This window comes from Oculina patagonica, chromosome 13 (genome assembly GCF_052425735.1).
Source record: "Oculina patagonica isolate OP01 chromosome 13, crgOcupat, whole genome shotgun sequence".
Taxonomy (NCBI): Eukaryota; Metazoa; Cnidaria; class Anthozoa; order Scleractinia; family Oculinidae; genus Oculina; species Oculina patagonica.
Genome location: NC_135770.1, coordinates 7,752,653 through 7,780,512, shown reverse-complemented (window position 1 = coordinate 7,780,512; position 27,860 = coordinate 7,752,653). Strand labels below are relative to the sequence as shown.

Genomic DNA, 27,860 nt, shown 5'->3' with positions numbered 1-27,860 from the left:
GGAACATAAAGTAACTTGGTGTACTATAGGGCGAATTTTAAAACGTCTTTCTCAAAAAGAAGATAGCACGTTCCAAAGTTTGAATTTCACACTTTTACTCTTTTAGAAGCCATTAACCTCGAAAATTTTGCTTTTTTCAGAACACAAAAGAGGTTACGATTTATCACTAGGTTATATAATCATTTAATTAGGTGCGCTGTCCTAGCTGAAAACTTGGACACAAAATCGCATTATCTGCAGTCAAACGTTTAAGAGCTTGTAACATCACACTGAGTAAACGGTCATCTCTCAGTAAAAGGACGATCATGATGTAATTCCATCATCCCTTAATATCCTTGATAGGGGAATCGATGTTCAAAATGTAGCGAATTAAAGCTTTACAAGATAGCAACCCTAATGCAAATGCAAAATGGCTAATGCATTTATTAATGAGCAAGGGTCCTGCGCGATCGTAAACGAGCATAGTGACCCCCTTTTTATTACACAAATTTAAAGAAAAACGAATCTCTATGATATATCTAAATTTTAAGAATTTTTAATTCTCGATTTTGAAATATTCTCATGGAATCGTCATTAAGGTCCGTTTTAACGTGTTTCAATGGAAGTGCATAGTTGCTTTAAAAGCCTTATTATTCAATTACTTTTGCCTTTTTCTGTAAACTTTAGACGTTTCACTGTAACAGGAAAAGGAAAATACTCATATTCTACTGCTAGCAAACCACATTCTGCATGTAATGAGCACCTCTCAACCAAGACTGTGCTTTTAAATATTGCTTTTACAAACTAGCAAATTACTTATAAACTAGAGCTCTAGAGCACAAAAACAAGCATGGTGACCCCATCTTTTTATTTAATTTTTTTGATGTACTAGTTGTAATTAAAAACTGTGCAAAGTTTTTTTAAAAAAATATTTGATGACAAATTCTTTTTTAATAGAATCACCTTAAAGCCTCGGCTAAACGATCAAACATTTTCGTCCAACATCGTGTTTGTCACACACAACATGGAGTGGCTAAAAGAACAAACAATGTTTGTTCAAACATCTACCAAAGTGAGCCCACATAGCGCTTTGTGCGTATTACCACTGAAATTATGGCGCGACGTCACATAGATTCGGTTTCTGATTGGTTGCTTTTTCCCGCCTGAGCTTGCTTTGTTTGGAGAGGTGGCGATCAAACGATCAAACATTTGCGAGTGAAGCAAAATGTTGGATGAAAATGTTTGATCTAGATCAAACATGGGAAACCATTTAAATGCAATGTTGAGGGAGGCGGCTAAACGGATAAACATGCTCTTCCAACATAATGTTGGACAAAAATGTTTGATCGTTTAGCCGGGGCTTAACGGGCAAAAATTTAATGTTACAGCCCTTCTCTACTCTATGCAGCATTCGCTGTTTTCACCATTCCCATAATACATCTTGTTTACCCCCCAAAGTTTTGCATAAGCATTGTTTTCAATTTCTCTTGGGATTTAAAATGACGTACAATCATCCCAAGAGAAATTGAAAACAATGCTTATGCAAATTTTTTGGGGGTAAACAAGATGTATTATGGGATCGTGGAAAAAGCGAATTGCGTCCCTCATAGAGGGTCATAAAGTGGGGGTAGTATAAATCCCATTTCGCAGCCTTTGTTTTGCCCATATCCGTCTCAGTCCCACATTTGTTTGGAATCCTAGTCCCATGGACCCAATTCCCATTTTCCCAGTGCAAATTTGCCCAAATCCCAGTTCCGACTTTACCCCTTCATTTCAGCCCCCTCTGCTGAGAGTGGACACCAATATACATCTGTTTGGTCCAAAGGGTTTAAAGTGTTTCTGCCTATGAGAGGTTCGACTCAGTGACATCTCAGAAGCAAAATCGCAAACAAATATTTGTTTGTTTAAGTTTTTAAACTTTACAGTCGCAAACGCTTGTCGGCCAGGGGAATAAGTGGTATACTAAAAAAAAACCTGAAATACATGTACCCAGTATTTCTAAAAACTTTCCCTTAAAATTATGCAAACTATCAAAATGAAATAAAACGCCCAATTTACTATATACCAAATTAAAAATCCCCCTTGAAAAGTGTATGCCTAAACCTATAGCCGACCCTGGGGCGTTACAGGCTAGGGATTATATGAAGTAATCAAGTCAGAAGTAATATTTTTACCACTGCAGTCCCAATAACAGCCATTAAAAAATAAACGAACTCGGGGGTAAAGGTTTTGTCAACTTTTCCCTCCTCCAGGAATATATAAATTGTTCGATCAGTTAAATATCCGATGTCGTTAGACATGCTTATCGACTTGGAGATGTAGCCTACCTCGGTAACTTGCTCTAAAGCCACGTGCTGTTCCTGAACTATCAGTTGTGAACCTGACATGAAGTTTGTTTGATGAGCTTGTAATGGGCGCAGGCAATGTCGTACCACTAAAGTTGCCAATCAGAGGAGATGACGAGGAATCACCATCATACACATACAGATAATCTGCATCGAACTGAGTGCTGAATGTAAAGAAGGTCAGGTCCAACTTTGTATTTGAAGACAAAGTCCAGTTGCAATCCATATTATTGTCATAAAAGTAGTCACCGCCAGAGTTGTAGTCGTAGTTGCTGATGTTAGTTGAAACTATTATTCCGCTTGTGTTTATTTGTTCAAGCAACAGATCTGCACAGGTGCTTGCAGCCGGAAGTGCTGTCAAAGAGATTAAATTAACACTGTTATAAATTTTTGGCCTGAATTCACCAGACTCTAAAACTCGGACGCCTTAGTCAAATGATCAATTGAAAAAAAAAACGTTGATTTGATTTTTTAGGGCAATATTCAACAACTGACACTAAGGTTACTAACCAATTTCGAAGGAAGATGAGTGACAAGGGTTATGAAAAGTCGAACATTTCTTTTTCCCCGCCAAAACCCGTTAAAAAAAGAGAAACAAAAACAAAGCAGCACGATGTATCTGTTCTGTTGTACCCGGTATGAATTAGGTGTTAACCATAACTATAACCAAAAAGTGGCTTACTACAGTTTTTGCAAGCCTCAAGAGTCGGTTAGGCTTTTATAGATTGTGCTAGCATAATTTTTGGCATAATTGGAGCTAAAAAGCATAATTTGTGAAACGAGCACTGCCACGGCATAATTAGCAATTTTTAGCACTTTTTGGAGCATAAATTCATAAAATGTAGTAAATATGGTGTACTTTCTACAGAAATAAATGAAATTTAGGTAGTTTGTTCTTGCAATGCGTGTTTTAGCTATACAATTGTGATTGTTAAGTCGTTGGAGGCATTTTACAAACGGTTTAGAGATGCGAGCAGCTAATTTGGACAGCTGACGGCCGTGATAAACTGCCATAAACACAAATAAATTTACAACAACAGTTTATTTAAAAAACATCATAATTTGGTGTCGTTATTGCGCACCTCTATGTATAGAATCTACGTCATTTTGTGAGCATAATTTCGGAAATCAGAAGCATAATTTGGGAATTCTGGCATAATTTTTGCATAATTTGGCAAAATTTTGAGCACTGCTAGTAGCATAATATGCCACTTTTAGGAGCACAATCTATAAAAGCCTAGAGTCGGTGCGCGCTACGATTTTCTGCTTGACGTCAACAATGGTCAATATTGCTCGAGCGGACAAAAAATGCGCTAGCTACTGAAAAGCTCGGGCCAAACGAGGATGAGAGTTTGAATTCTCGTCAACTCTCATTCTCGTTTGGCCCGGGCTTAAAAAAAACCTCAGCAAAGGAGTTTTGTCTTGCTTCATCGCACGCGCGCATGGCGTCATATGAGCGCTCTCAAATAAAAGGAAGGGCATGCGCAATTTGATTATCGCCCAAGGTTGTTAAAACCTGTTTGGGACTTAAAATGTCTCAAAAATTTACCCTACAACCCATGATGAAACTTTTACAAATAATTTATAGGGGGCGAATACTGAAGTCTACAACCAAAGCGTTTACATACCTTCATTAAAAATAAAATAAAAAAAAGCAGTGATTAAATTGAACTTATGCAATATTTCTTATAACAGTGATAGATAAACTATTAAATTTACGAAATAATTAGTTAAATTAAAGGAAAAATTCGCTGTTTATTGACATTTTTATTGTTTTAATGTCACGCATGATGGATATGCAATGTAACAATCAGTAATAATTGAAAGATAACACATTTTTAAACATTTCACAAAAGAAACAAAAGTTGGACTCATTAACTTATTAACTCCCTCAAGACTATGGTAAAAGCCACAGAGAGTCCAACAACAACAAAGTTCGAGTGATTCACATGCGCGCGCTCTTTATCTTGCTCCTTCTGATTTCTAAAACCTTTCAGAAACGGCATTTTCCCTGTAATTTTTGTCATCGAGTTGAAAAGCTGTTACGAGACTAGTTTCATCGTGTCTTATTGGTTTCCTCGAATTTTGTTATGGTTTCTATTTAACAATTAGACTACGAGCCCAAGTTTTCTATGAGCAAATAGTCAACGAGGCGCAGCCGAGTTGACTATCGCTCATAGAAAACGAGGGCGAGTAGTCTAATTGTTTTAGTAGAAACTCTAAAGGATTGCAGTCCAAAACCTACAATATTGTGCAATTTGAAGACAAAATCAAGAAAATTTACCGCTTAAAGAGCTAAGCGCGCGCAACTGTTTTCTATCGGCGAATAGAAAACAGTGGGAATCAGATTCACGGATTTCCAATAGAACACAGCCGAGTTTCTACTAATAATTGGTAAAAGAATGACGTTGTGTAGTTCATTTGTGTCTCTTTATTAATCATACCCGTGATAAACAAATCGAATTTCGGCTAAGCGGCATTCCAACTTTGTTACTCACTCATATGATAACAGGCTAAAATGGACTCCATTTAGTCCGTTCACATGCAATTACTTATCATGAAATAATACATTTTAAAATGGATAAAGTACTCACTTGTTTGGCAGTGCACTCCAGCGTACCCCAGCTGACAGTTACAAACATACCCGTTAACCTGGTCAACACACGTCGCTCCGTTTAAACAAGGATCACTGGAACATTCGTTGATGTCTAAAAAATATTTATAAGTTCAAACAATTTTGGTGTCATAAAATAATTTCCCAATATGTATTTAGTTGTATTTCATGTTTTGGTAAAAACATAGAGAAAATGGGAATCTGATGGCGAAAGTGACACGGCTAGTCGGGAATACAGAAACAAAAAAAAAATATTAAGTCAAAACTTTGCAAGGTGTTTGTTTCGCTGGAGGTCCGAATTTAAAATGTCCTAAAAAAACAAAACAAGAAAACGTTCTTTTTATCCTGGCCCTTTTTGATGTTTTTTTTGGAGCTCACCTAGACGACTAGACTCACCTGTTTCACAGTATCTCCCTGTGTAGCCGGGAACACAATCACAGTGGTATTCATTTTCACCGTAATTCGGAACGCACTTTGCACCGTTTTGACATGGGAAGCTTGAGCATGGTGTCTGCAAATAAAGGTTCTGTGAGTTTTAAAACATTCATATAAAAGAAAAGACAAAAATTATTCAAGACTACAAATGGTCAAATATGATTAATTTCTCTTGAAAGATGTGTATATGTTTTGCTGGAAATCATAATGCTATTGCTAGTTGCCATCTAATCGACAAAAACCCGAAAAAATATATTTCTGCTTTATTTCACTTTCACATCCCAACAATTGCTCGCATTTAGGAGGTTACCATGGCAACCAAGCAGGTTTTCAGACAACAACTACCCCAGCAAGGTTTAGTGTCAATGGGGTATAAGAAAAGATTTCTCTATCTCAGATAATTCGGTTATTAGATATTTGTCATCCCTTGTGTATACGTACAACAAAGTCGGGAAAAAGCCGGCTATTCCAAAGTCGGTTAAACTAAAAAGGTTTTGATAAACTTAGCTAGAACTTGATGTATCTTATGTACACGTGATTTTGGCTTTCAAACTTCCTCTTTTGAGATCGTCCGCAGTATACGTAGTATCCACAAAAAAGAAATAATTTTGTTTTGCATACAGCTAGTGCGTGTGCTGATGTGTTAACAGTTTTCAAATTTCCTCTTTTAAGGTCTTCCGCATTACTATAATAAATTAATTTTGTTTTGCATAGAGCTAGTGGGTGATGCAGCTATTGTATACGTGTTGTTAAGTACAGCTTTCAAACTTCCTCGGTTGGGCTCTTCAGCAGTTTTATCTATAAACAAATTAATTTTGGCACTTGTATAACCAATGCATAGCTGGTCTTGTTTTGTTTGAGTATTGCTAAGCAGGCTTTACATCTATGCACGAAACAAAAAAAGCTTAAAACCAGTCAAAATGGATTCGCGGACTTCGAAAATATGGTGCATCGCGGATTAGCTGAGATTTTTGGTCCGGATTCCGGACTCTATCTTCATGTCAGGAAGCTCAGGTCAGGTCGTGGCAGTGCTAAACGAAGTTCGAATCACTTTGGTCCGTCTTGGTCGGTATGTTAGCGAAATTGTTGCAAAAACAGACAATGAAACGAAACTATTAAAAAAAATGTCATAAAAAACAGCATCTACGTCAGTAGCAGCGAAACTATACTACGCAAAATTTTAAAGAAATGCGGATTCGGATTTGAACGAAAATAGTGGCGGATTTACGGATTTGGCCCAAAAAATAGCACGGATTTGCGTACCCCCTTTCACCCCCTCTTCCTAGTTACTAACAAGCTGAAATAGGTGATTAAATGACTTTTGATGATAGTTTTCTTTAACAAGTTAAACTTAGTTAGTGCTAATCAAATTACACACAGTTAAAATACCTTGATGCTGTAATGGTGGTATTCCTTTGAGCTGACAAGCTGGCCTGGGTTTGCAGAGTACTTGTCTTTGTTTAACAACTCACATCGGTATTTTCCATCTGAGCGAGGAGACGAGGCGACGTTAAACGAAGAACATGGCGGATTGTTAACACAGCTTAGAGCGCATTCTTTGTAATTGCTCACAAGAGTAGATGAACCAACTGATACTTGAAGACGATGAAACTTGTCAACTGCAAAGTGTCCGTACGATACTCGATTCCCCTGTACATGGACGCCTCGCTTTAAACCACGGCTGCCGTCAAGCTGACGTTGGCTTTGGTCTGCTTTTAGAGGAGGTAACAGAAAGAGCGTACAAAAGAAAACAAATTGTTGCATTTTTGCAAACCTTTCTTTCTAGCAATCTGTCTGATGCCGCATTCGAGTCGAAATGATGTTCTCAAAGTGGGGCTTGGATAGATCTTTAAGTGATCATTATATCAACTGCCAACTTCGTATCCACATTTTCCTTTTAAGGACAAACCACCCGCTAGAAATCGGACAGGTAGCCAGGCACTGTGTTTTCGTCTAAAACGGATCATTTGTCACCTCACTAATGGATGTTGTAGGTTATTTGAGAAAAATGAGTTAAAAAATGATAACTTGAGAAAAAGAGGTCACTGAAATATACATCTTAAAGAACTACGAGAAATTCCGCTTTTTCGTAATAATTCTTACAGCAATAAAGAGAGCGAAAAAAAAAAGCGAAAAAAATCGGGATAGAGATTTTCGGGCGGCTTTGAGGGGCGGGGCGGAAGTAAGGTGTTCGCGGTAATAAAACAACCTTATTATAGGAATATAACGAAGCATTATAAACAACGCGAACAAAATTTACGCGTAATAAAATTAACGCGAATTTAAGAAATGTTCTGTTAAATGCTTATAGCAAACGTGTTTACATCAATAAAATTAATGCGAATCTTTGAAATTCGCGTTAATAACATGTATCGTTAATTTTATATAATAAGGTAATTAAGCGATCGAATGAAGAAAGTTAAAGCTCAGAAAACATCTGCTACACAAAAATGACCAGCAAAAAAGTAAATAAAAAACAAAACATGCATATAAAAACAAAAAGAATGATCACAAATATGGTTATTAACTGTCTAGATACGTCGACAAACAGACACGAAGTCTACTGGATGAAAAGAAAACTGAGTCTCCTTGTAAATGACAGCAATTTTTTTATTATTTCCTATGGCTTGTGAATGCGGCACTAAGCATACAGAACCTGCCTTTTTATATATTAACATTTTCTATTAATTACAGCTCTGTTTGCTTGTGAGTGCTAATTAACGGTATTGGTTTTCAAAAGCATCCTTCCTGTCTTACTTGCTTTCCTTTTCAAACTAGTTTGTTTCTTAATTTTTTTCCGCAGCACTCTCTAACACAACTTGCATTTTTCTACTCCTAATTATTTGCTTTCAATGTGCTTAAATTCGCAGGTTTTTAGGGTGCACTCATTAATTATGTATAATACACAAACGCATATACGTATAGAGTGATGAAGTTTATGCTATTATCCAATACTGTTTTTGTCTGTTTGTGACTTCTCATTTTCTCCGTCGTCATTCAGGTTTTTTAGGGTTCAAAATTTGAAACTCAAAGAATCGAAACCCAGCTCACAAAATTTCTCCGTCAGCATAAATTATTAGCTAAAGAGTATATAAAGTAAAAATGCGTTTTTTTGTAGCTTAAAGATACAAAGTAAAATGATAAAAACTGTGAAAAACACTTAGCAAGTGTTTGATTTAGAAGTCGAATCTGATATAAGAAGATGCTAAAAATCTCAGATACTTAGCCAGCTGTTTTGACCAAACAGCTTTTTGGTGGGCTTATTTATGAATTCTGGGGGTAGGAAGAAGGCCTGCAACTGGAAGAAGTTAAATCTACTCTTATTAAATAGATTTAGCCAAGCCTAAAAGCGGAGCTCCCCGGTTATTCACTTCGCGCTTTTCGAAAATCCGAATTTACTGACCGATAACAGAAATAATATATAGCACTTGAGTCCGCGATCCTATATAAACCGTTTCCTGGTCAGCGGTAAACTTAACAAAAAACATTCGACCTCGATGAGTTCTGTATGTGTGTCCGCGATATAGTCATGTGATACTGGTCAGCGGATACCTTGTTTTGACAGCTGTCAATTGACCATGACATGGATGTCCAATATCAAACATATAAGCTGGCGTTAACAATGACCTTAATCCTATTTCTGGAGTATGGCCGCCATGTTGTGGCGACGTCGCTAGTCGGTCGCGCCCGCGAGCCTAACCACTAGCCATGATGACCATGAAAAACCAAAAGCATGGGTCTGTTAATTTTCTATGGGTATGGGGCTCTGCTCTGCGGCTCTTCGAGCCGCTGGGAGCTCCGCTATAAAAGTTAAATCTAGAAACTCGTTTTTGTCGGAAGAAATTGTTGGCGTATGAAATTTGGGTGGCCTATGTTTGTGAGGTTCATTTGCGAGGGACCAATTATAGAATTTTAACGATACAGGTTTTTTGGCATGTACTAAAACCCAAAATGAAAAGAAACAAAACGAAACAAAATCACCGAAACAAGCGAGACCCATTACCATACATATATTGAGAGCTAAGCATGAACAGGCTAATCTGAGATTTATTCAGGCTTACTGGCCTCGGAGTGCCATTTAGGCTATTCGTTTCGTTTCGGGGTTTAGTACATGCCCAGTCTTTCTGAGAATTTGATAGGAAGACGTCATTGAAAGGAAAGTCAGGAGACTTAGTCCACATTGCTCTCCTTACTTTTTTCATACAGTCGTTGCAATGCTGACCGCATTCTGGTAACTGGTTCTTTTGAATATCTCTCTAAGACAACTTATTTTGTTTTGATGGTTTTCCTACTTTTATAATATTACAAAGTTTTACAGATCACTTTCACAAAAAATTTTTTGACACACGATTTTTTTTGCTTTTAATTTAATAAACTCAACAATTCTAACATCATGTCTTTTTGTAGAATTACATAGCACCTTTACAACTTTATCCTACATGTATATATAACTGAGCGCAATTAACCCTCTTAAATATCACAATACCCAGTAATTGAGCATAATTATCAAACCAAAAATTGTAGAGATGAATTCATCAAAATTACACGTTTATATTAATCACTGTCATTTGTATATTTAGGCATAAATATTTGGCAAACAATTAACTGTGAGTTTTTACCTTTATTGTTCCGTTTTAAATAGAAACCAAACATTTTCTTTGTGTCACGTTATGGTTTTAGAGCTGTTTATACTGTTTATAACTCTTTGGGTAAAACACTAAAATTATTTACAACTCATCAAATGCAATGATCGCATGAATTCAGAGGAGACAGAGCGGTTTTCACTTGAGTGTCGAAAGTAATTTGCAATTGCTTTGGTTTTGCATTGCTACGCTCAGTGATTGGTTTAAAAATCTCACGCCACTTTCGCAGCCAATCAGAACTAAAAACAAAACCAATCGTGTCTCGCTCGTGCACGTTTACCCGCGCTTCGTGACGGGTACATGTACTTGCTTCAAGTTTTGTTTGGTTCACTGGATTGTCCGTGTCCTTTATGATTGGCCAGAGTAATTACTTTGGTTTTGGTTTTACGACACTCAATTGAAAACTGTTCTATAAGCTATCCAGTGAGGCTCATTACAATACTGAAAAACTCTTTCAGTGTCCAATAATTACCGTAAAAGCCCTATTAATCCCCTTCCTCCGTCTCTTTTGAAATCTGTCTCGCCAATAAGCTCCCCTCTCTTTTTAAGTCTAGTCAGTATAAGCCCCCGTCCCACCCCCCTCTCTAATACCTTCTATCCTCTATCAAATCTCTCCCCCCAAAAGGAATTAATAGATCTTTTACGGTTCTTGGTACTAGACCAAGTATTTTGTTTTTCTTAAGATAAAATACAATACCATACAAAATACATTCAATTCATTACAATTGCGATAGAGCTTTAACTGCCAATCATATTTCAAGAATTATTGTTTTTCAATCTTTTATACCATCTTTCATCTGAGTTTCTCGCTTCCCCAAATCACATTTTTTTTTCTTCCCGTACCTTTTACAGCGTGCTTGAGTTCTAAAATGTGTTTCAATCAGGTGTACTAATTTTAGCTTTAAAGTAAAGTTATAAGTAAAATTTCTTAACAAGTTTTGAATACCACTAACGTATAATTATACCTTAAGTATTACTTCTTTAGCAATTTTCTAGCTAACTCTTGAATATCGCTTTACTGATAATAATATAATAACCCCTATAAGTGATGTAACCGTCTTGTATACGAAAACCCTGTCGTAGTTTTCTCGAGAGTATAATATCTTCGAAGACCAGTCTCTTTCTGGCCTTACGTTTCTCATTTTCGTTTTTTTGCAGTAAGTAAAATCAGTTTGCGCTATTAAAATTTTCGAAGAAACTTCTGTTTTCCTCGCTTTTCCAAGTAGGGATTAAAATATACGACCTTATAAGCTCTCAAAGTTGAAAATTTGGATTTGTTGTCAAAAAGTTGCTTGATAATTATTTGGAACTATCAATTTAAACGTTTTTTTAAATTAAACATGCACATTACATGGTAATAAGACAACTTCTAAAAATCTAAACAATTAACTAATTTAACTGACTTAGCTTCAAGGCTTGTGGGATCAAAACAAAATAAATCATTAATTCATCCGCAACCTCGATGTTATATCTTTTGTTTTATTCCCCAAATCTCAGAGACAATTTGGAATTTTGTGCTATTACTCTGAACGGTAAAGCTTAACTGGCAGGAAGAGTACAGTAAGGTGGGCAAGTAATAACAATACTTTATCTAAAGGAGCTACGTCGTGGGGATTTTGCGGGTTTTTTGTCTAAACTGTTCTGAAATTAGTAGTAGGAAACGTAACCCATGAAAAACATCATTGAACATCTTAAGGCAGAGAAATCAAACTACAGCTATAAATATAATTATTGAGGGCGACATAGGTTACTGATGGCTCAGTAGTTTACATAATGACGCTTCGTAATACGACATGTAGTAAAACACGAAACAACGAAACGAAACGACCGAAACGAGCGAAACGACCGAAACGACCGAAACGACCGAAACGAAACCGACGAAACAACCGAAGGGGCCGAAACGAGCGAAACGAAACGAAATCACCGAAACAAGCAAAACCCATTACTATTATTGAGAGCTAACCGTAAACAGGCTAACCGGAGTACATTGTAGGCTAACCGAAGTAAATAGTAGGCTAAACGAAGTGTGTAGTAGGATAACAGGAGTGCATAGTAGGCCAAACCTAGTGTATAGAACGGTTAGTGGCGGAAATGTTGAAGTTTTGCATGTTTCGGTGATGGTTTTTCGTTTCGCTCGTTTCGGTTGTTTCGGCGGTTTCGGTGCTTTCGTTTCGGTGGTTTCGTTTTGTTGTTTTGGGTTTAAGTACTTGCCTCGTAATTCTACAGTACAGTAAGGCGGGTTGGTATAATGAAAACTACACCGAACAAGAGGTTACCTACATATGAGTTCACGTGACACTGCATATGAGCTCACGCGACAAGATCACGTGAGCTAGTCCCACTCTCCTCTCGTGGTCGTGCAAATTACGGTTCAGTTCGTTACTGGGGCCTAGTTATTCATTGGTGTAGAAGCTCTCGTAGGCTTGAATTTCTGCCGGTTCTCTAGTGTAGCAGTTGCTATTGTTTTGGAGAGTAGAGGTATTGCTCCTGTAGACTCGTCTGTTGCTCTTGTGAAGGGTAGCGAGTCATTCATATAAGATCTTTCGTGTGCTGCTACCCGACCCAGTTACTTTCCTAAGTGTAACACACAACGCTTGCATCTTCATGATGTTTACAGTTGTGTTTTCCCCATTCTGCATGAGGACAATCATCCAACGAGGCCTCGTCCCCTCCACAATTGACATTATCCAACCAGATAGGATCAGCACCCTCACCGTATGCTGCACAGCAAGGAGCAGACAGGGCACCGGAGAAGCCGAGCTGACGGCAGATCACTCCAGCATTATGGAAATTCCAAATATCATCACAAACTGTACCCCACGTCTCGTTGTAGTAAACCTCCACACGGCCATGGCTAGCTCCTCCATTAACCAAACGGACTAAAGATGAACCATAGGTACACTGTACACTGGCGTCTTGGCTGTGAGTACAGTCGTTGATTCCCCATCTACTGTGGCTGCATTCGTGAAGAAACGACTCCCCGCCTGAGCATGCTACGTCATCCATCCAAATAGGCCCAGACCCCTGACCGTGAGAAGCGCTTGTGAAAGCTTGGGTAGCCTGTGAGAATCCAAGCTGCTTGCATACTACGCGTGCATCGTTTATATCCCAACCGTCACTGCAAACTGTGCCCCACTGGCCGTTGTGAAAGACCTCCACCCTTCCAGTTAGTGGCGTGCCACTTTCCACGAGACGTATGGTAGCTTCTGTAAGGGCTAATAACCCAGCACAACAACAAAACAATAAAGAACATGGTAGGTCAGAATGCGAAGCGTACATACAGAGTAGAACACCCCGTTAATGAGCACTCACTGCAAGCTACTACTTCCTACACAAAGAGAGCCAGATAGTCGTTATAACTGTCAATGCTACCTGTTTTCTCTACTCTACAAAACATATCGTCCCTTTAAAGAAGACTCCTATATGGAGCTACTTGGTCCCAAGAGTATCTGCTTACGAGAGGTTCAGATTTATTAGAACAAAGGAAAAAATAAAGTAGTTTTAATAAATAATAATAATTAATTCACTAAAAATAAATGATTCATTGCTTTTAAAAGGTTATGGCTTTTTTGTTTACTTTAGTTTTCAGATTTTATACTCGCCTGTTGTGTCTGATGTCAGCTGGGTAGGCATGAATAGATTGTGCTAGTAAATTCAGTAAAAGTTGCTTCAAAATATACCCAAAAGTTGCTCTAAAGTTTCTCAAATATCAAAAAGTTGCCACGAAAATTTAGAAAAGTGGCTTGCTCTCTAGAGTCGTTTCAATCTCAATGAGGTCAATGTATGAATTATTTCCATTTTCTTCGTCTGAACTTTCATCTGATTGCGATGCCATAAGTGACTCACACTTCAGCAAATACCAAGATGGCTGGCGGCGGCTCTATGTTGCAGCGAATTACCGCTGGATTTAAGCGCCCGCTTGATAGATAGCCGCTGTCCAGATTTCGTGAGCGTGAAGCAAGTGTCATTTTATTGTCATTTTATTGTATATCCTTAGTTTTAATAAAATCAGTTTTGATAAAACCAGTTTTAATAAAATCCCTCGAAATGAAACGACCTTTTATGGTTTTGATCGGTTTTATATCAATTTGTTGCTCAAAAGTTGCCAAGGAAGGCAAAAGTTGCCCTAGGTTGCTGGTACGTACTACAAAAAGTCGCTCAAAACGCTAAAAGTTGCTTAACCCTATTCAGACCGGGGGGGGGGGGGGGGGGGGGGGCTTTTGAGGCCCGCGCTGACTTTGAACTTTTATAACTTCTTTAAGATTTAACCAAACGCTACCAAACTTTCTGAGTTCTCCTAAAATTTATCTGGCAACAATTTGGTAGGTTGGATGATGTGTCAGGAACTTGACAACACCATAGCAACGGCATTTTGACAGGCATGTTTTCCCAAATTTGTAATTTTGCATGTTTCTGTTAATAAAAATCAACTTAAACGGAATTATTTTTTTCATTTTACGGGTTTAAGCACAATTGTATTTATTTTTAGTACTTTGCAGTGATTTTGGGTGGTTTTCTGGCATTTTGGAAAAGTTTTGAAATCCAAGATGGCGGATCCAAGATGGCGGCTGTTTTGACATCATGATGTAATTGTCACATGATGTGACGTCACCATCCCACGTGACAAAAAGTATGACCAAAAGACCAAGAGTTTCGGACATACAATACATCCTATAAGTTTCATGGTGATTGCTTAAATATTCTGGAAGTTACATAGGGGGGTCTGAGAAGGTCCAAAAAAGCCCGGTCCAAAAAAGCCCGGTCTGAATGGGGTTAAAAGTTGCCGAGCGCAATCTATTTATGCCTACAGGTGTGGCATTGTGGACTGGGGTATCTATTTTACGTGAAGTAATCAGACCAAGTCTCAACAACAGACGTAGGTCAACATAACCGGAATAAGATTCCTACCTCGGTAACTTGCTCTAAATCCACGTGCTGTTCCTGAGCTATCAGTTGTGAACCTGACATGAAGTTTGTTTGATGAGCTTGTAATGGTCATAGGCAAAGACGTACCACTGAATGTGCCAATCAGAGGAGATGCCGTGGAACCACCATCATACACATACAGATAATCTGCATCGAGCTGAGTGCTGAAAGTAAAGAAGGTCAGCTCCAACTTTGTATTTGAAGAAAAACTCCAGTTGCAATCCATATTATCGCTATAAAAGTAGTCGTCAGCGCCAGAGCCGTAGCTGTAGTTGCTGATGTAAGTTGAAAATATGATTCCGCTTGTGTCTGTCTGTTCAATCAACAGATTTGCACAGGAACTTGTAACGGTCACTATTGGAGCTGTAAAATATCATCATCATCATCATCATCATCATCATCATCATCATCATCATTATTTATTTGCCACTTTAGAAATTAATACGTACAAAATTTTCTACATTTCCCTCGTGTTCTCAAATGCGAGGGGCGAGGAGACCTCCAAGAAACCACAAGGCTTATGGGCCTTGAACGAACTCCTATTACTGGAACATTAGAACCCGGACCGCTCGATCCGGAGTCCGGCGTACTAACCATTAGGCTACCGCACCTCCCACTAATAGAAATATGGCTGCCGTTCATTTTCGGCTCCCAGAATTATTTGTTAACAACAAAAAAAATTACTTCAACTTAAATGTTAACCCGTGATGAAGTTTCAAAGGTACACTTTTATCCACTGGGAAGTTACAAGGATATTTTTTGGCCAAAAACATGAAAACGAAGATGGACAGGCCAATGTGGCTTTTGTTTTGAATGACTCCAAACTCTACAACCTTTTAACCAAAAACACTGAAACTTTTTTATAGCATATTATTCCATATTTTGATGTGTCAACGTCAGCGTGTTCAGAAAGTTGACCAAACAGGAGAAATGAATGACAACCATTTTTGAATAAGGTCTATAAAACGCTCGGATATAATGCAATACTTTATATGTCATTTACTGCTTAATTAATGTAATTTACTGATTTATTGGAAATAGATAGAGTACTTACTTGTCTGACAATGAACTCCAACGTACCCCAGCTGACAGTTACAAACATATCCGTTAACCTGGTCAACACACGTCGCTCCGTTTAAACACGGATCACTGGCACATTCGTCGATATCTGCACGAAAAAAACGTTGATTTCTCAGTCTTATTTAAAATTTTGTTCGCCTTTACCATAAACGAAATGAACATTTTATTTTTCCGTAAAAATTAAGCTCTCGCATGCCTTTGCGTCTGGTCTAGTCAAACTAACAGTTAAATTTGACCTCAGTTTACTGTGATTGGTCCGCTGATGAACGAACTCCAATTCTTTTTTTCCTCTGAACTTGTTTTGTGATTGGCTAAAAAACGTTGAGTGGCCCCGGTTGTCAAGAGTTCGTTTCACTGTATATTTTTCGCTGGTTACAAGTTTCAATGGCTGATGGCCTTGAATGACCTCAAGTGGCTGATGGAATCCTCATCTGCGCATGCGGCTTGTGCTCTCTTGATGTCGTCTCAGAAGCGAAATGACCCGAGTATGCATTTTCTTTAGCAAGACACGAGGCCATTAAGAATTAAAGACAAAAGACAATGCAATAACAGGATAATATAAAAACGTCCGAACTCTGTATCGTAATGCTCCCGGTGATTTACTTTGTTGACTGAACAATCAATAATGAATGAAGTACCTACCAGTCTGACAGTTGACTCCGGTATATCCAGCCAGACAGTTACAAACATATCCGTTAACCTGGTCAACACACGTCGCTCCGTGTAAACACGGATTACTGGAACATTCGTTGATATCTGAAAATTTAGAACAATATGAGTGCAGTACATGATGCATTTTAAGCTATTGCTATACTTTGGCTATCAATGAATTGAAAGACGTGACATTTTAAGTTAGGTGTGTTATTTCACGAGTCTGCTACTAACCAGAGAATTTATGAATGGTGTTTTTGTGTTGAACCGAAAAAGAAAATCTAGGGCCGATTAAGCACAATTTAGCTAATCCAGGAGTAACGTGAATTTTCATTTCAGTTTTTGAACTTTTCGGCGCGGTTTTCTGTTTATATTTTCTGTCCTCTAGTTATGACAACCAGTAATCTCAAACTACACAAAACATAAGCCTAAAAAACTTTCAAACAAGAGAAGCTAGACCCTCGATCAACTTTTAATCCTGGGTTAGCGGTGTTAATTGGCTTTTTAAAAACACCCAGGCCCAACAGATTATTGGCTTGTTCCGACTAAACCTATCCTTGCTTTCAACTCACTGGTAGGGGTATACACGAAGTTGCTTCCACAGTAGATGCTCTGTATGAAGATGATTTCTTTGCAAAAAACTGAAAGTGCACCTAACCCCCGAAACAATACTTTCAAAATTGATTGTACATGAGTTAGAGAGTTGAATGGTTAAATATTTCTTCATCTCAATGTTGCGTTTTTAAGTTATGAAGGTTTATTTTTCCAATATGTTAATGAGTATGACGTCTACCCAGTCTTCATTCAATATCCAGATTTTGACTGGTTCACACAAGCAGTATTTAAAAAGCATTATCATAATACTCGCAATTTCCACAATTTTTATTGTAAATTTGGTGTCTGGTAATGGCGAGTAAATAATGATATAAGCAAAACAAGTATGCTTAAAAGCCTGGGTAGACGTCATACTCATTAACATATTGGAAAAATAAACTTCATAACTTAAAAACGCAACATTGAGATGAAGAAATATTTAACCATTCAACTCTCTAGCTCATGTAGAATCAATTTTGAAAGTATTGCCGCAGGGGTTAGGTGCACTTGAAGTACTTAAGTCAAGATGTCCTATTCTTGAAATAAGAACGAAATAAAATCTCACCTGCCAGCCCGCCTAATTTTGTTTTAACTAAAGACCCTTATGAAGACGCAATTTGTTTCTTCTAATCTTGTGCACGATGAAATACTAATAGACCATACGCGTTTTTAGGTGTCAAAATTAAACCCAAGCCCAGTTTTTCCGAACTTTTTCCACACATCTTTCACCTTCATTTTGTTTTTACGAGGGTATTCGTGTCATCTTTTTTCTTTGGGGATTTGCTTGTGGTAACATTTTTAAAGCTGCTACTCGAATGGGTCTTCGGGGAGCACTCCAAAATGTATAAAATATTTACCAGTTTGACAGTTTACTCCAGTGTATCCCGGCTGACAGTTACAAACATATCCGTTAACCTGGTCAACACACGTCGCTCCGTTTAAACACGGATCACTGGCGCATTCGTTGATATCTAAAAAAAGGATGTGTGTGTATATGAATTAGAGTATTTACGTATGATGGGTTGGTAAGCTTTAAGAAAAGATATTCCAGAATTTTTATGTTATATCAATTGCGTTCAAAAGCTTTTTATCTGGAATATAATTTTGGTAACATTTTGGTACTTCCTGTTGCACTAGTGACATGGGAATATTACCTCAAGTAATATTTCATGAAATAGAGAATAATTCAATATCTTGCGTTATTGCGCCAAGATATTGCAAGCCGTTCATTTTACTGGTATTATTATACCTTCGAAAATAAAGTAAACACCCTTTAAGTAATCATTCTTTTTATCCCTCTTTGATGTTTTTGAAGCAAACCTTATCTCACCTGTTTCACAGTATCTTCCTATGTAGCCGGGAACACAATCACAGTGATAATCATTTTCACTGTAATTCGGAACGCACTTTGCACCGTTTTGACATGGGAAGCTTGAGCATGGCGTCTGTAAAAAAATGTTTGTGAATGTAAATATTTTTATAATAAAGATAGGAGTCTGCGCGCGCTCTAATTGGCTAAAAACCATGTTTTATCAGAGTATAAAACATAGAAAATCATGTTTTATTGTTTTTCGTCAGCTTTCCTCGAGTGCTTCGCGCGTCGTTGACTGTTCGTTGGCTATAACCACTCGTATCTAACAAGGGCGAATGGAATAATTGTTTTATTAAATTGCTTTTTTAAGTATAAATCCACTGGACATTTCATTTTGATGTAAACGAAGTGATAGTATGATAAAGCGGGAAAAATTGTGGCGCCGTGTTCACTTCTTGAGTTGAATGAAACTCGCAAGGAAACCGAGCGAGAGAGTTTTCTTTCGAAAATTTTCCTTGAAATCTCCTCTTAAATCGTCTATTCGTGCTGGAAAATTGTGACAACAATTAATATCACGGGAAGATCCGAAGCAATAGCTTTTCTGGAAATTATACGCCTTGTGCAAGTCGAACGAAGCAAAGGACGGCTGTCATCGAGACTACTATATTATGCTGAGACGAAATTCAAGGTTGGTGAAGTTCAAAAAGACAAGATCAAGATTGAAAGGTAACAAACTTATCTGAGCCTTATTTTACGTCGAACACTGAATGAAATTGTGTCTGTTTTCTGGTCTTCCCGTAAACTATTTACTGCTTTTCATCTTCGTTGAGTCGCTCTTGTTGAACATTTACAAGTATTTTGAATTTAGTCGTGGCGTCTTAAATCTATATGAAGCAAAGAAAGAAGCCTAAGCCATGTTTTATACTGTCATAAAACACTCGGGGCATTTGAGAACACTCGAGAAATGTAGAAAACATTCGCCTGCGGCTCGCGTTTTCTACATTTTCCTCGTGTTCTCAAATGCCCGTCGTGTTTTATATAAAGGGGAAATTTTTAAAAAAAAATAATTTTGTATCTTCGACATTTGGGTCAAATGGAACGTTCACCTGGAAATCGATGACCTTAATTAATTCAAAATTAATTCTTATAGGGTTCCTTGTCAAACAAGAATTACCCATGGCTAAAAAATGATCAAATAAAACGATTTCTCTTAAAGGTAATGTATATGGTCTGCTGGAAATTATAATGTTATTGCTAAGGAAATCTATCTTTGTTTTATTTTATCTTATTTTACTCTCGTATCCCAATCGTTGCAGCTGACGAGCGCAAATTTAGCCGCAGGTCGTACGATACGATACAAGAGTTATATTTGCATGTTTGGCAAGCCTTTTTGGTGTTACCATGGGGACCAAGCATTAAAAACACCTAAACTCCAAATAAAAAGCGATTTTTTAGATCTCAGAAAATATAGTCATTAGATTTTTATCAACTGTCGTGTACAACAACTTTGGAAAAAATTCTTTATTTTTACATGAATGTAATACAGTTTCAACAAAGGGGAAGCAATTCCAAAATTTGTACTGAAAATTTCACCGGAAAATATTAGTTGTTTTGCAATGAAAATCGTCTTTCCTTTTGATCCACGTATGCTCTCAAATGTTCTTATTAATTTTAGCGTCTGGTTTGCGGCTAAAATTATTTATGGTGTATTTTTGGAAAAATTGTTAAAACGCTTCATCCCAATTTTAACTGTGTTCTCGCAAGCCTCACTGTTAAAAATGTTGATAAGGCTAGTTATAAATTTTTGTGATTCCGAAATCATTTATACTGTCACAATAAATTATTCACCAAGACTCGCTGTTTATTTTATAAAATAAGCCAGAGTTAGTACGTGATATTCTACATGTTTACGTGATGTTTACAGCTTTCAAAATTCGTCGTTTTAGATCTTCCGCAGGTGTAACAATGAACAAGTTAATTTTGAGCACCTGTTCAATCTTATGAATTAAAATTAAAGTTTAAGTGAACCCATTTTTTCAACATCGCTATCCTAGCTTAAAATCTGTATAATCTACCAAATGCAAGCTAAAACGAGTCACCTGTCTAAGTAAATTGCTACATGGTGGTTTTAGTAAATGAAACGAGAAAATCTATCCATGCTTTATTTGATCTTAATTCGCTCTCGTGTCCTAATCGTTGCAGCTGACGAGCTCAAATTAAGCAGGTTGTAAGATAAGACTTAAAAGTTTTATATTTGCATGTTTAATTTGGCAAGCACATTTTGCGTTACTACGGGAACCAAGCATTGAAAAACACCAAATAAAGACGATTTTATAGATCTCAGAAAGTAAAGTCATGTGATTTTTTTTTACCAACCTTCGCGTACAGCAACCTCTATTTTACTTATCATGAATACAATAAAGTTTCAACAAAGAGGAAGCATTGCCAAACTTTGCCGTACTGAAAATTTCACTGGAAAATATCAGTTGTTTTGCAATGAAAAATGCCTTTCCTCTTCATCCAAGTATAATCTCAAATGTTCTAATTAATTTTAGCGCGTGGTTTGCTAAAATTATTCATGGTTTTTTTTTGGATAAATTGTTCAAACGCTTCATCCCAATTTTAACTGTGTTCTCGCAAGCCTCACTGTTAAAAATGTTACAAAGGCTGGCTAATCTTTGTGATTATCAAATCATTAATACTGTCGATCACAATAAATTCTTCACCAAGACCCTATTTTATGTTTACGTGATGTTTACAGTTTTCAAACTTCCTCGTTTTAGATCTTCCGCTGTTGTATCAATAAACAAATTAATTTTGGGCACCTGTTCAATCTTATAAATGAAGATTACAGCTTGATATAAACCCGTTTTTTCAATATGGCTATCTCAGCTTTAAATCTGGATTATCTACCAAACGCAAACTAAAACGAATCAACCTGTCTTAGTAAAATGATACATACATCCAACTTGTTAGTTTTAGATAAGGAAGCGTGCAAATTTTTTCTATATTCTTTTTAGCGCCAAGAGAGGTCCTTCTACTTACTAAACCAAGCTGAAACGAGTTGCAATGGGTGTTTTAAATGACTCTTGATAGTTTTCGTTAACTTAAGCTAGTGCTAATCAAATAACACTTAGTCGAAATACCTTGATGCTGAAATGGTGGTATTCCTGTGAGCTGACAAACTGGCCTGGGTTTGCAGAGTATTTGTCTTCGTTTAACAACTCACATCGGTATTTTCCATCTGAGCGCGGAGACGAAGCGAGGTTAAACGAAGAACATGGCGGGTTGTCAACACAGCTCAGAGCGCATTCTCTGTAACTGCTCACAAGAGAAGATGAACCAACTGATACTTGAAGACGATGAAACTTGTCAACTGCAAAGTGTCCGTACGACATTCGGTTTCCCTGTACATGAACGCCGCGCTTTAAACCACGGCTGCCGTCAAGTTGGCTCTGGTCTGCTTTTAGACGAGGTAGTAGAAAAAACGTAAAACAGAAAACATATTGTAGCATTTTTGCAAACCTTTAGTAGCAGTCTTCCTGCAGATGACGCATTTGAGTTGAATGTTGTTCTCTACGTGGGGCTTGGATAGATCTTTAAGTGATCGTTAATCAACTGCCAACTTCCTATCCACACTTTTCCTGTTAAGGACCGTGAACCACCCGCTAGCAAGGGGGCAGGCAATATCATTCAGGTACTGTGTTTTCGACTAAACCGGATAATTTGTTACTTCAGCAATGAATGTTGTAGGTTATATGACAAAAATGAATTTAAAAAATGGTAACTTGAAAATTTTAAGAGCGAATGACGAACACAGCAATAAAAAAGCGAAAACAACTAGGATAGATAGAGTTTTTCGCGTGGCTTTGAGGGGCGGCTTTCATTCTCAAATCTTCGCAGAATTAAAACCGACTAAGCAATGGAATTACTAAAGTTATAGCTCGGAAAACATTTGCTCCATAAAATACAGACAAATAATTTATAAAAAAGAAACAAAATGTATATAAAAAGAAAAATAATGTCCACAATTCTTGTTATTATTGACTAGATACGTCGACACACAGATACAAAGTCTACTGGATGAAAAGAAGACTGACCCTCCCAAAAGGACGGCCATATTTAATTATATCCTATGGCTTTTGAATGCGGCACTATGCTATATTTACCTATGAATTTATAACTTTAAGGCTAAACAGAGCCCGTCTTTTTATTAACATTTTTTATTAGTTTGCATAATTACAGCGCTGTTTGCTTGTGGGTGCTAATTAACGGTATTGGTTTCCAAATGCGTCCTTCTTGTCTTGCTTGCTTTCCTTGTCAAACTAGTTTGTGGTATTTCTTGTATTTTTTTCAGCTCTCTCTAACACACTTGCTTTTTTAAACCAGTATTATTTGCTTTCAACGTGCTCAAATTCGCACGTTTTTTAAATGCACTAATTAATTATGTATAATACAGAACCGCAAATACGTATAAACTGATGAAGTTTTACTATTTCCAATACTGCCAGTTTTTGTTTGTATGTGACTTCTCATTTTCTCCGTCGTCATTCAGTTATTTAGTGTTCAAAATTTGAAACATAAAAAATCGAAACCGCGCTCACGCAATTTTTCTGTCAGCATACATAATTAAGTCATAGCTTTAGGTCATGATTAAGTCCTGACGAACACGTGAGGCGGATACGCTCCATCAGCAGTGTTGGTGTATGACTTCTTCTTGGTATGATCAATGCACTCGAAACAAATTTTAGTCGGTCCCGACCAGTACTCAATGGCGGCACAATCTGAACACATTTTTTTACATTCGGCTTCTGTGATGTCACCTCCCCTTTGGATTTCAATTCGATAGTCGATTCCACACCACTCGGGCGTATACTCCAGCCACGATGTTGCTAAAAAACACAAAAAGGGAGAAAGAGAAGAGTAGTATCGTTTACTAAAAGCTATAACACTTAGCAGTCCTTGGACTGAATTCCGTGTATTGTTACAACTTTATAAAAATGTATTAAAACTATATATATTACAGGATTAAAAAATATTAAAAGCTTTTTACATTATAATATATTAAAAACTATTAAAAGCAGTCTATACGATGTAACTTAAACTATTGTCTATAATAAGAGAGTTTTTTAAAACGGTCCGTCTTACAAACTGGGGTGTTGAACACTCTCCTGTCACGGAGTTGGTGACTATTAGTTGACCTTTTAGCCAGCAGATTGACTAGCTTGAGGTTTTTTGTAGTAACAATGTCATTAAATAGGCACGCCTGCCAGCTGGGGTGGAGAGACCGGCCATAGGTATTAAATAGATTTAGCCAAGCCTAAAAGCGGAGCTCCCTGATTTTTTACTACGCCCCTTTCGTAAATCCGAATTTACTGACCAATAAGAGGAAAAATATTGCACTTTAGCCCGCGATCCAATGGTAACCATTTTGGTCAGCGGTAAAGCATTCGACCTCGACGAGCTCTATATGTGTGCCCGCGATACGATCATGTGATACTGGTCAGCGAATACGTTGTTTTGACAGCTGTCAATTGACCATGAAATGGATTTCCAATACCAAAGATGTAAGCTGACGTTAACCATAACCTTAAACCTATTTGTGGAGTATGGCCGCCATGTTGGTGAAACAAACACGTACAAAAATAAGTGCAAAAGAATTTACACATGTTGAGATTCTGTTTTTCTCAGTGCTCCAAATTCCAATAAACAACCGCAGTTTATGATGGTAATTGAACTGAGTGGAGTGCAATTTGGTCTGAAATCATACGCGTGATTTCAAAATCAAACGAGCGCGTAGCGCGAGTTCGATTTGAAATCACAAGTTTGATTTCAGACCAAAATTGCACGACACGAAGTTCAGTTACCACTTTATTACATCCATTTTGAAATCGCACAATTAAGATTTTAGCCAGTCGAGCGTAACGACGGAAAACATCTTTCATTCAAGGAAACTCGCGCAGTTCTCAAGCAGAACAAAAACAGTTTTTTGTACTTCAACGTTTAATCCTTGTTATCTGCCTCAATGATGTAACCCCATCGTTTCTTCTGAGGTTGTGGTCGAGACTTCTCGTTCGGTCTTTGTGGAGCAAGTGAGGATTTCTTGTCAGTTGTGAAACTCTCTCAGTGGATGGCTATTCATCTTCAAATGCCGTTTAATGGCACTCTACAATATTAAAAGGGATTCCTGCTCGTAATATTCTCCGTCCTTTTTTGATCTCAGATTAGAACTGATCTTGTCAAATTGTTCCGGTGGCATTGTTTTCGTGGTGTGATTTTCAAGATGGCGAAACTGGCACTGAACGTCTGAAAGACATTCAATCATCGTTTTGTCATATTTCGACGTATTTTAGCGTGTATTTTTATTTACAGCTCTTGTATTGCATCGCTTGAAACTAAAGGAAACCTGCATGGAAACATCTACTTCTTGTGTTGGCTCAGCATCTGTTGTTGTGTGGTTTTCATTTGTTTATACTTTCATGGACTCGGGATCACACGGATCTTGTGCATAAGGTAAAGGAAAATATTTGTCAAAATGACGCTGAAAGTTAGAAACTCCTTCAAATGTAGGTCTGAGGCTTGAAGGAGCTCATTATTGTCATTCAGAAACTAAAAGTAATTATATTCATCCATATTTTTAAAGCAAGATTTTTAAACAAAATTTAAAAATTTAATAAAACAATAGACAATGGCTTTCTTTCTCATAAAATTTTCCTGCAATTTGTTTGCTTACTTTAAGCAGGCCTTGAAATCTGATTGGTTGTTTTATTTTACTGTTCATTTCTCATTTGCTGGAAAAACGATGAGATTTGGAAAAAAGTGAGGTTCGATTCGTGAATAAATCGCACTCCTGAGAGCCAATCAGATTGCAAGGATCATCAGTGATTTAAAAATGGATGTAATAAATATAATAAAAAAATCATTTATATCTGCCTGTTCCGCTTTTTTTACGCAAACAAAAAGTCTTGTTACACTGATAAAGACCCTGCTCCACGTGTGGTCAAAGAGAAATTGGAGATCAAGAGACTTCTCTTCCCAGCTTTCCGTTGTATAACCTCTTGCGCAGTCTCGCATGTTGAGTGTTTTTGGTCGACTCTGACACTAAAAAGCGTCTTAGAAGCGAAATGACAAGACTATGCATTTTCTTTAGCAAGACATGAAGCCAATAGGAAGTAAAGTTAAAAGACAATGACAGGAAAACGTAAAAACGTCGGAACTCTGTATTGTAATGATGCCGGCGATTCGCTTTGTTGACTGAACAATGGATAATAAATAAAGTACCTACCAGTCTGGCAGTTGACTCCGGTATATCCAGGCTGACAGTTACAAACATATCCGTTAACCTGGTCAACACACGTCGCTCCGTTTAAGCAAGGATTACTGGAACATTCGTTTATGTCTGCAGGAAAGACGTACAGAAGAGTCTATTAAGGTAATAAGATAACGAAAATTATGGCTAGTCTTTATCCTGTGTCTAAAACAGCGTTATAGACCTAATGCAAATATATAAAAGAGGGGAGAGGGGGGAGCCTTAAGCCAAGTAGCCCACACTTGCCGGAGCTTATCCCGGTTTATGTAGCATTAGGCGGCTAGGAATATTATTACTCCCCCCTGAATTGGATGCTAGTCCATTACAGGGTATCCCCCCAGTCGGCGCTACCACAGGGAGCCAGGCTCACGCTTTGACAACCCGGTCAAAATGGCGGCGTCCAAATTATAAGGATTTGTATAAAACTTTATAGCAAAACTTTTTTAGCGAAAGAAAATATAATAAACAGCCAGGTAAGTTCACATTTTACATCATTTGTTGTTCATGTGATGGTTTTTGACTGTTATATAGCATTTAAACCCTGTTTAACCTATTTTTTTGTTTTTAGTTTACTCTTTTCTAATAATATATGCAAGGGTGAACACTTCCGACGCTCGATAAACACCACTGTTCGACAAAAACAAGCCAAATACTGCTTTTAATTTCATCCGCTCACTTCAAAACTTCGCATGGGTTTAGTTCGAAAACCATACTTTCGATACAGTAAATTTTTGATCTGGCTGCCTCTCTCCGTGATTAAAGAATACGAAAAAAAATAACCAAGATTTGTACACTTTCGGCTTTCTCCAACACCTTGACTCCGATAGAGTGGACGCATTTTAAATTAGCCTTGCCTTCTACGTGCAGCCTCACGCTATAATTGGACAATAGTTGTCAGGGCGACGACACTTCTTTCCCATAGGGGAGGGAGGTAAACGAGACCTTTGAGGGTGCTCTGCCTTACACGTGTACAGTAGCCGAAGTTCCTGAAGTTCTGCTCCCAGAAGAATCATTTATCAACAAAAATAAATTACTTCAACTTTAAGATCAGGTCAATGTTAGCTGGTGTATGAAGTTTCAAAGCTACACTTTTATCTAATGGGAAGTTACAAGGATATTTATATGGTCAAAAACATGAAAACGGAGCTAGACAGGCCAATGTGGCATTTATTTTTGAATGACTTCCAAATCTACAGCCTTTAAACCCAAAACACTGAAACTTCTTATTATAGCATATTTTTCCATATTTTTATGTGTCACCGTTAGCGTATTCAGAAAGTTGAGCAAACAAGAGAAACGAATAACAACCATTTTTGCATCAGGTCTATAAAACGCTCGAATACAATGCAATAACTTTATATGTCATTTACTGCTTAATTAATGTCATTTAATGATTAACCGAAAATAGATAGAGTACTTACTTGTCTGACAATGAACTCCAACGTATCCCATTTGACAGTTACAAACATATCCGTTAACCTGGTCAACACACATCGCTCCGTTTAAACATGGATCACTGAAGCATTCGTTGATGTCTGCACGAAAAAATTTATGTGAGTTATTTTGAAAGGCCTTCTCAAATCATCATTGCTGGCAACCGTGTTTTCACCCTATAACAACTTTAAGGATTAACTGAGAAAGGTAGCATTCTAATCAATAGCTTCTGGTTCTCGTTTCCAACTCGGCTATTTTTGCACATTTCAACGGAATTCCACTTTGCTTGGTAGGTTTAGAGGAAGACTGGTCATCAACATGGCCGCCTAGTCACGTAATTGCAAACCAAGAATTGTGTTCTTCTAAACCTACAAAACCGCGCATCTAATGTGCACCGCGTATTGTCGTGAATTGTCCATTTTGTAGTTAAAATTACCGATCAGCAATCGTTGAAAATTGCCAATGGTATATTGCAATTCTTGCGTTAAAAACAATTATTCCTCTCAAGCTTGTTGGATATGAGATCGTTATAGCCAAC

The 27,860-nt window shown here is 37.5% G+C and overlaps 1 protein-coding gene across 1 annotated transcript in view; it reads right to left on the bottom strand.

The window, feature by feature from the left end:
• The window catches only part of LOC144635400 (scavenger receptor cysteine-rich type 1 protein M130-like), a 327,613-nt gene that overhangs the window by 13,959 nt on the left and 285,794 nt on the right, over positions 1-27,860 (bottom strand). The window contains exons 2-12 of the mRNA XM_078494512.1: positions 27,310-27,423; positions 25,865-25,978; positions 18,125-18,238; positions 16,665-16,778; positions 15,997-16,110; positions 14,925-15,305; positions 12,602-13,231; positions 6,763-7,082; positions 5,335-5,449; positions 4,919-5,032; positions 2,307-2,678 (exon numbers count right to left, since the gene is read on the bottom strand). Coding sequence (XP_078350638.1) covers positions 2,307-2,678; positions 4,919-5,032; positions 5,335-5,449; positions 6,763-7,082; positions 12,602-13,231; positions 14,925-15,305; positions 15,997-16,110; positions 16,665-16,778; positions 18,125-18,238; positions 25,865-25,978; positions 27,310-27,382 — 2,461 coding nt within the window. The 5' untranslated portion in view covers positions 27,383-27,423. The remainder of the gene's footprint in view (positions 1-2,306; positions 2,679-4,918; positions 5,033-5,334; positions 5,450-6,762; positions 7,083-12,601; positions 13,232-14,924; positions 15,306-15,996; positions 16,111-16,664; positions 16,779-18,124; positions 18,239-25,864; positions 25,979-27,309; positions 27,424-27,860) is intronic.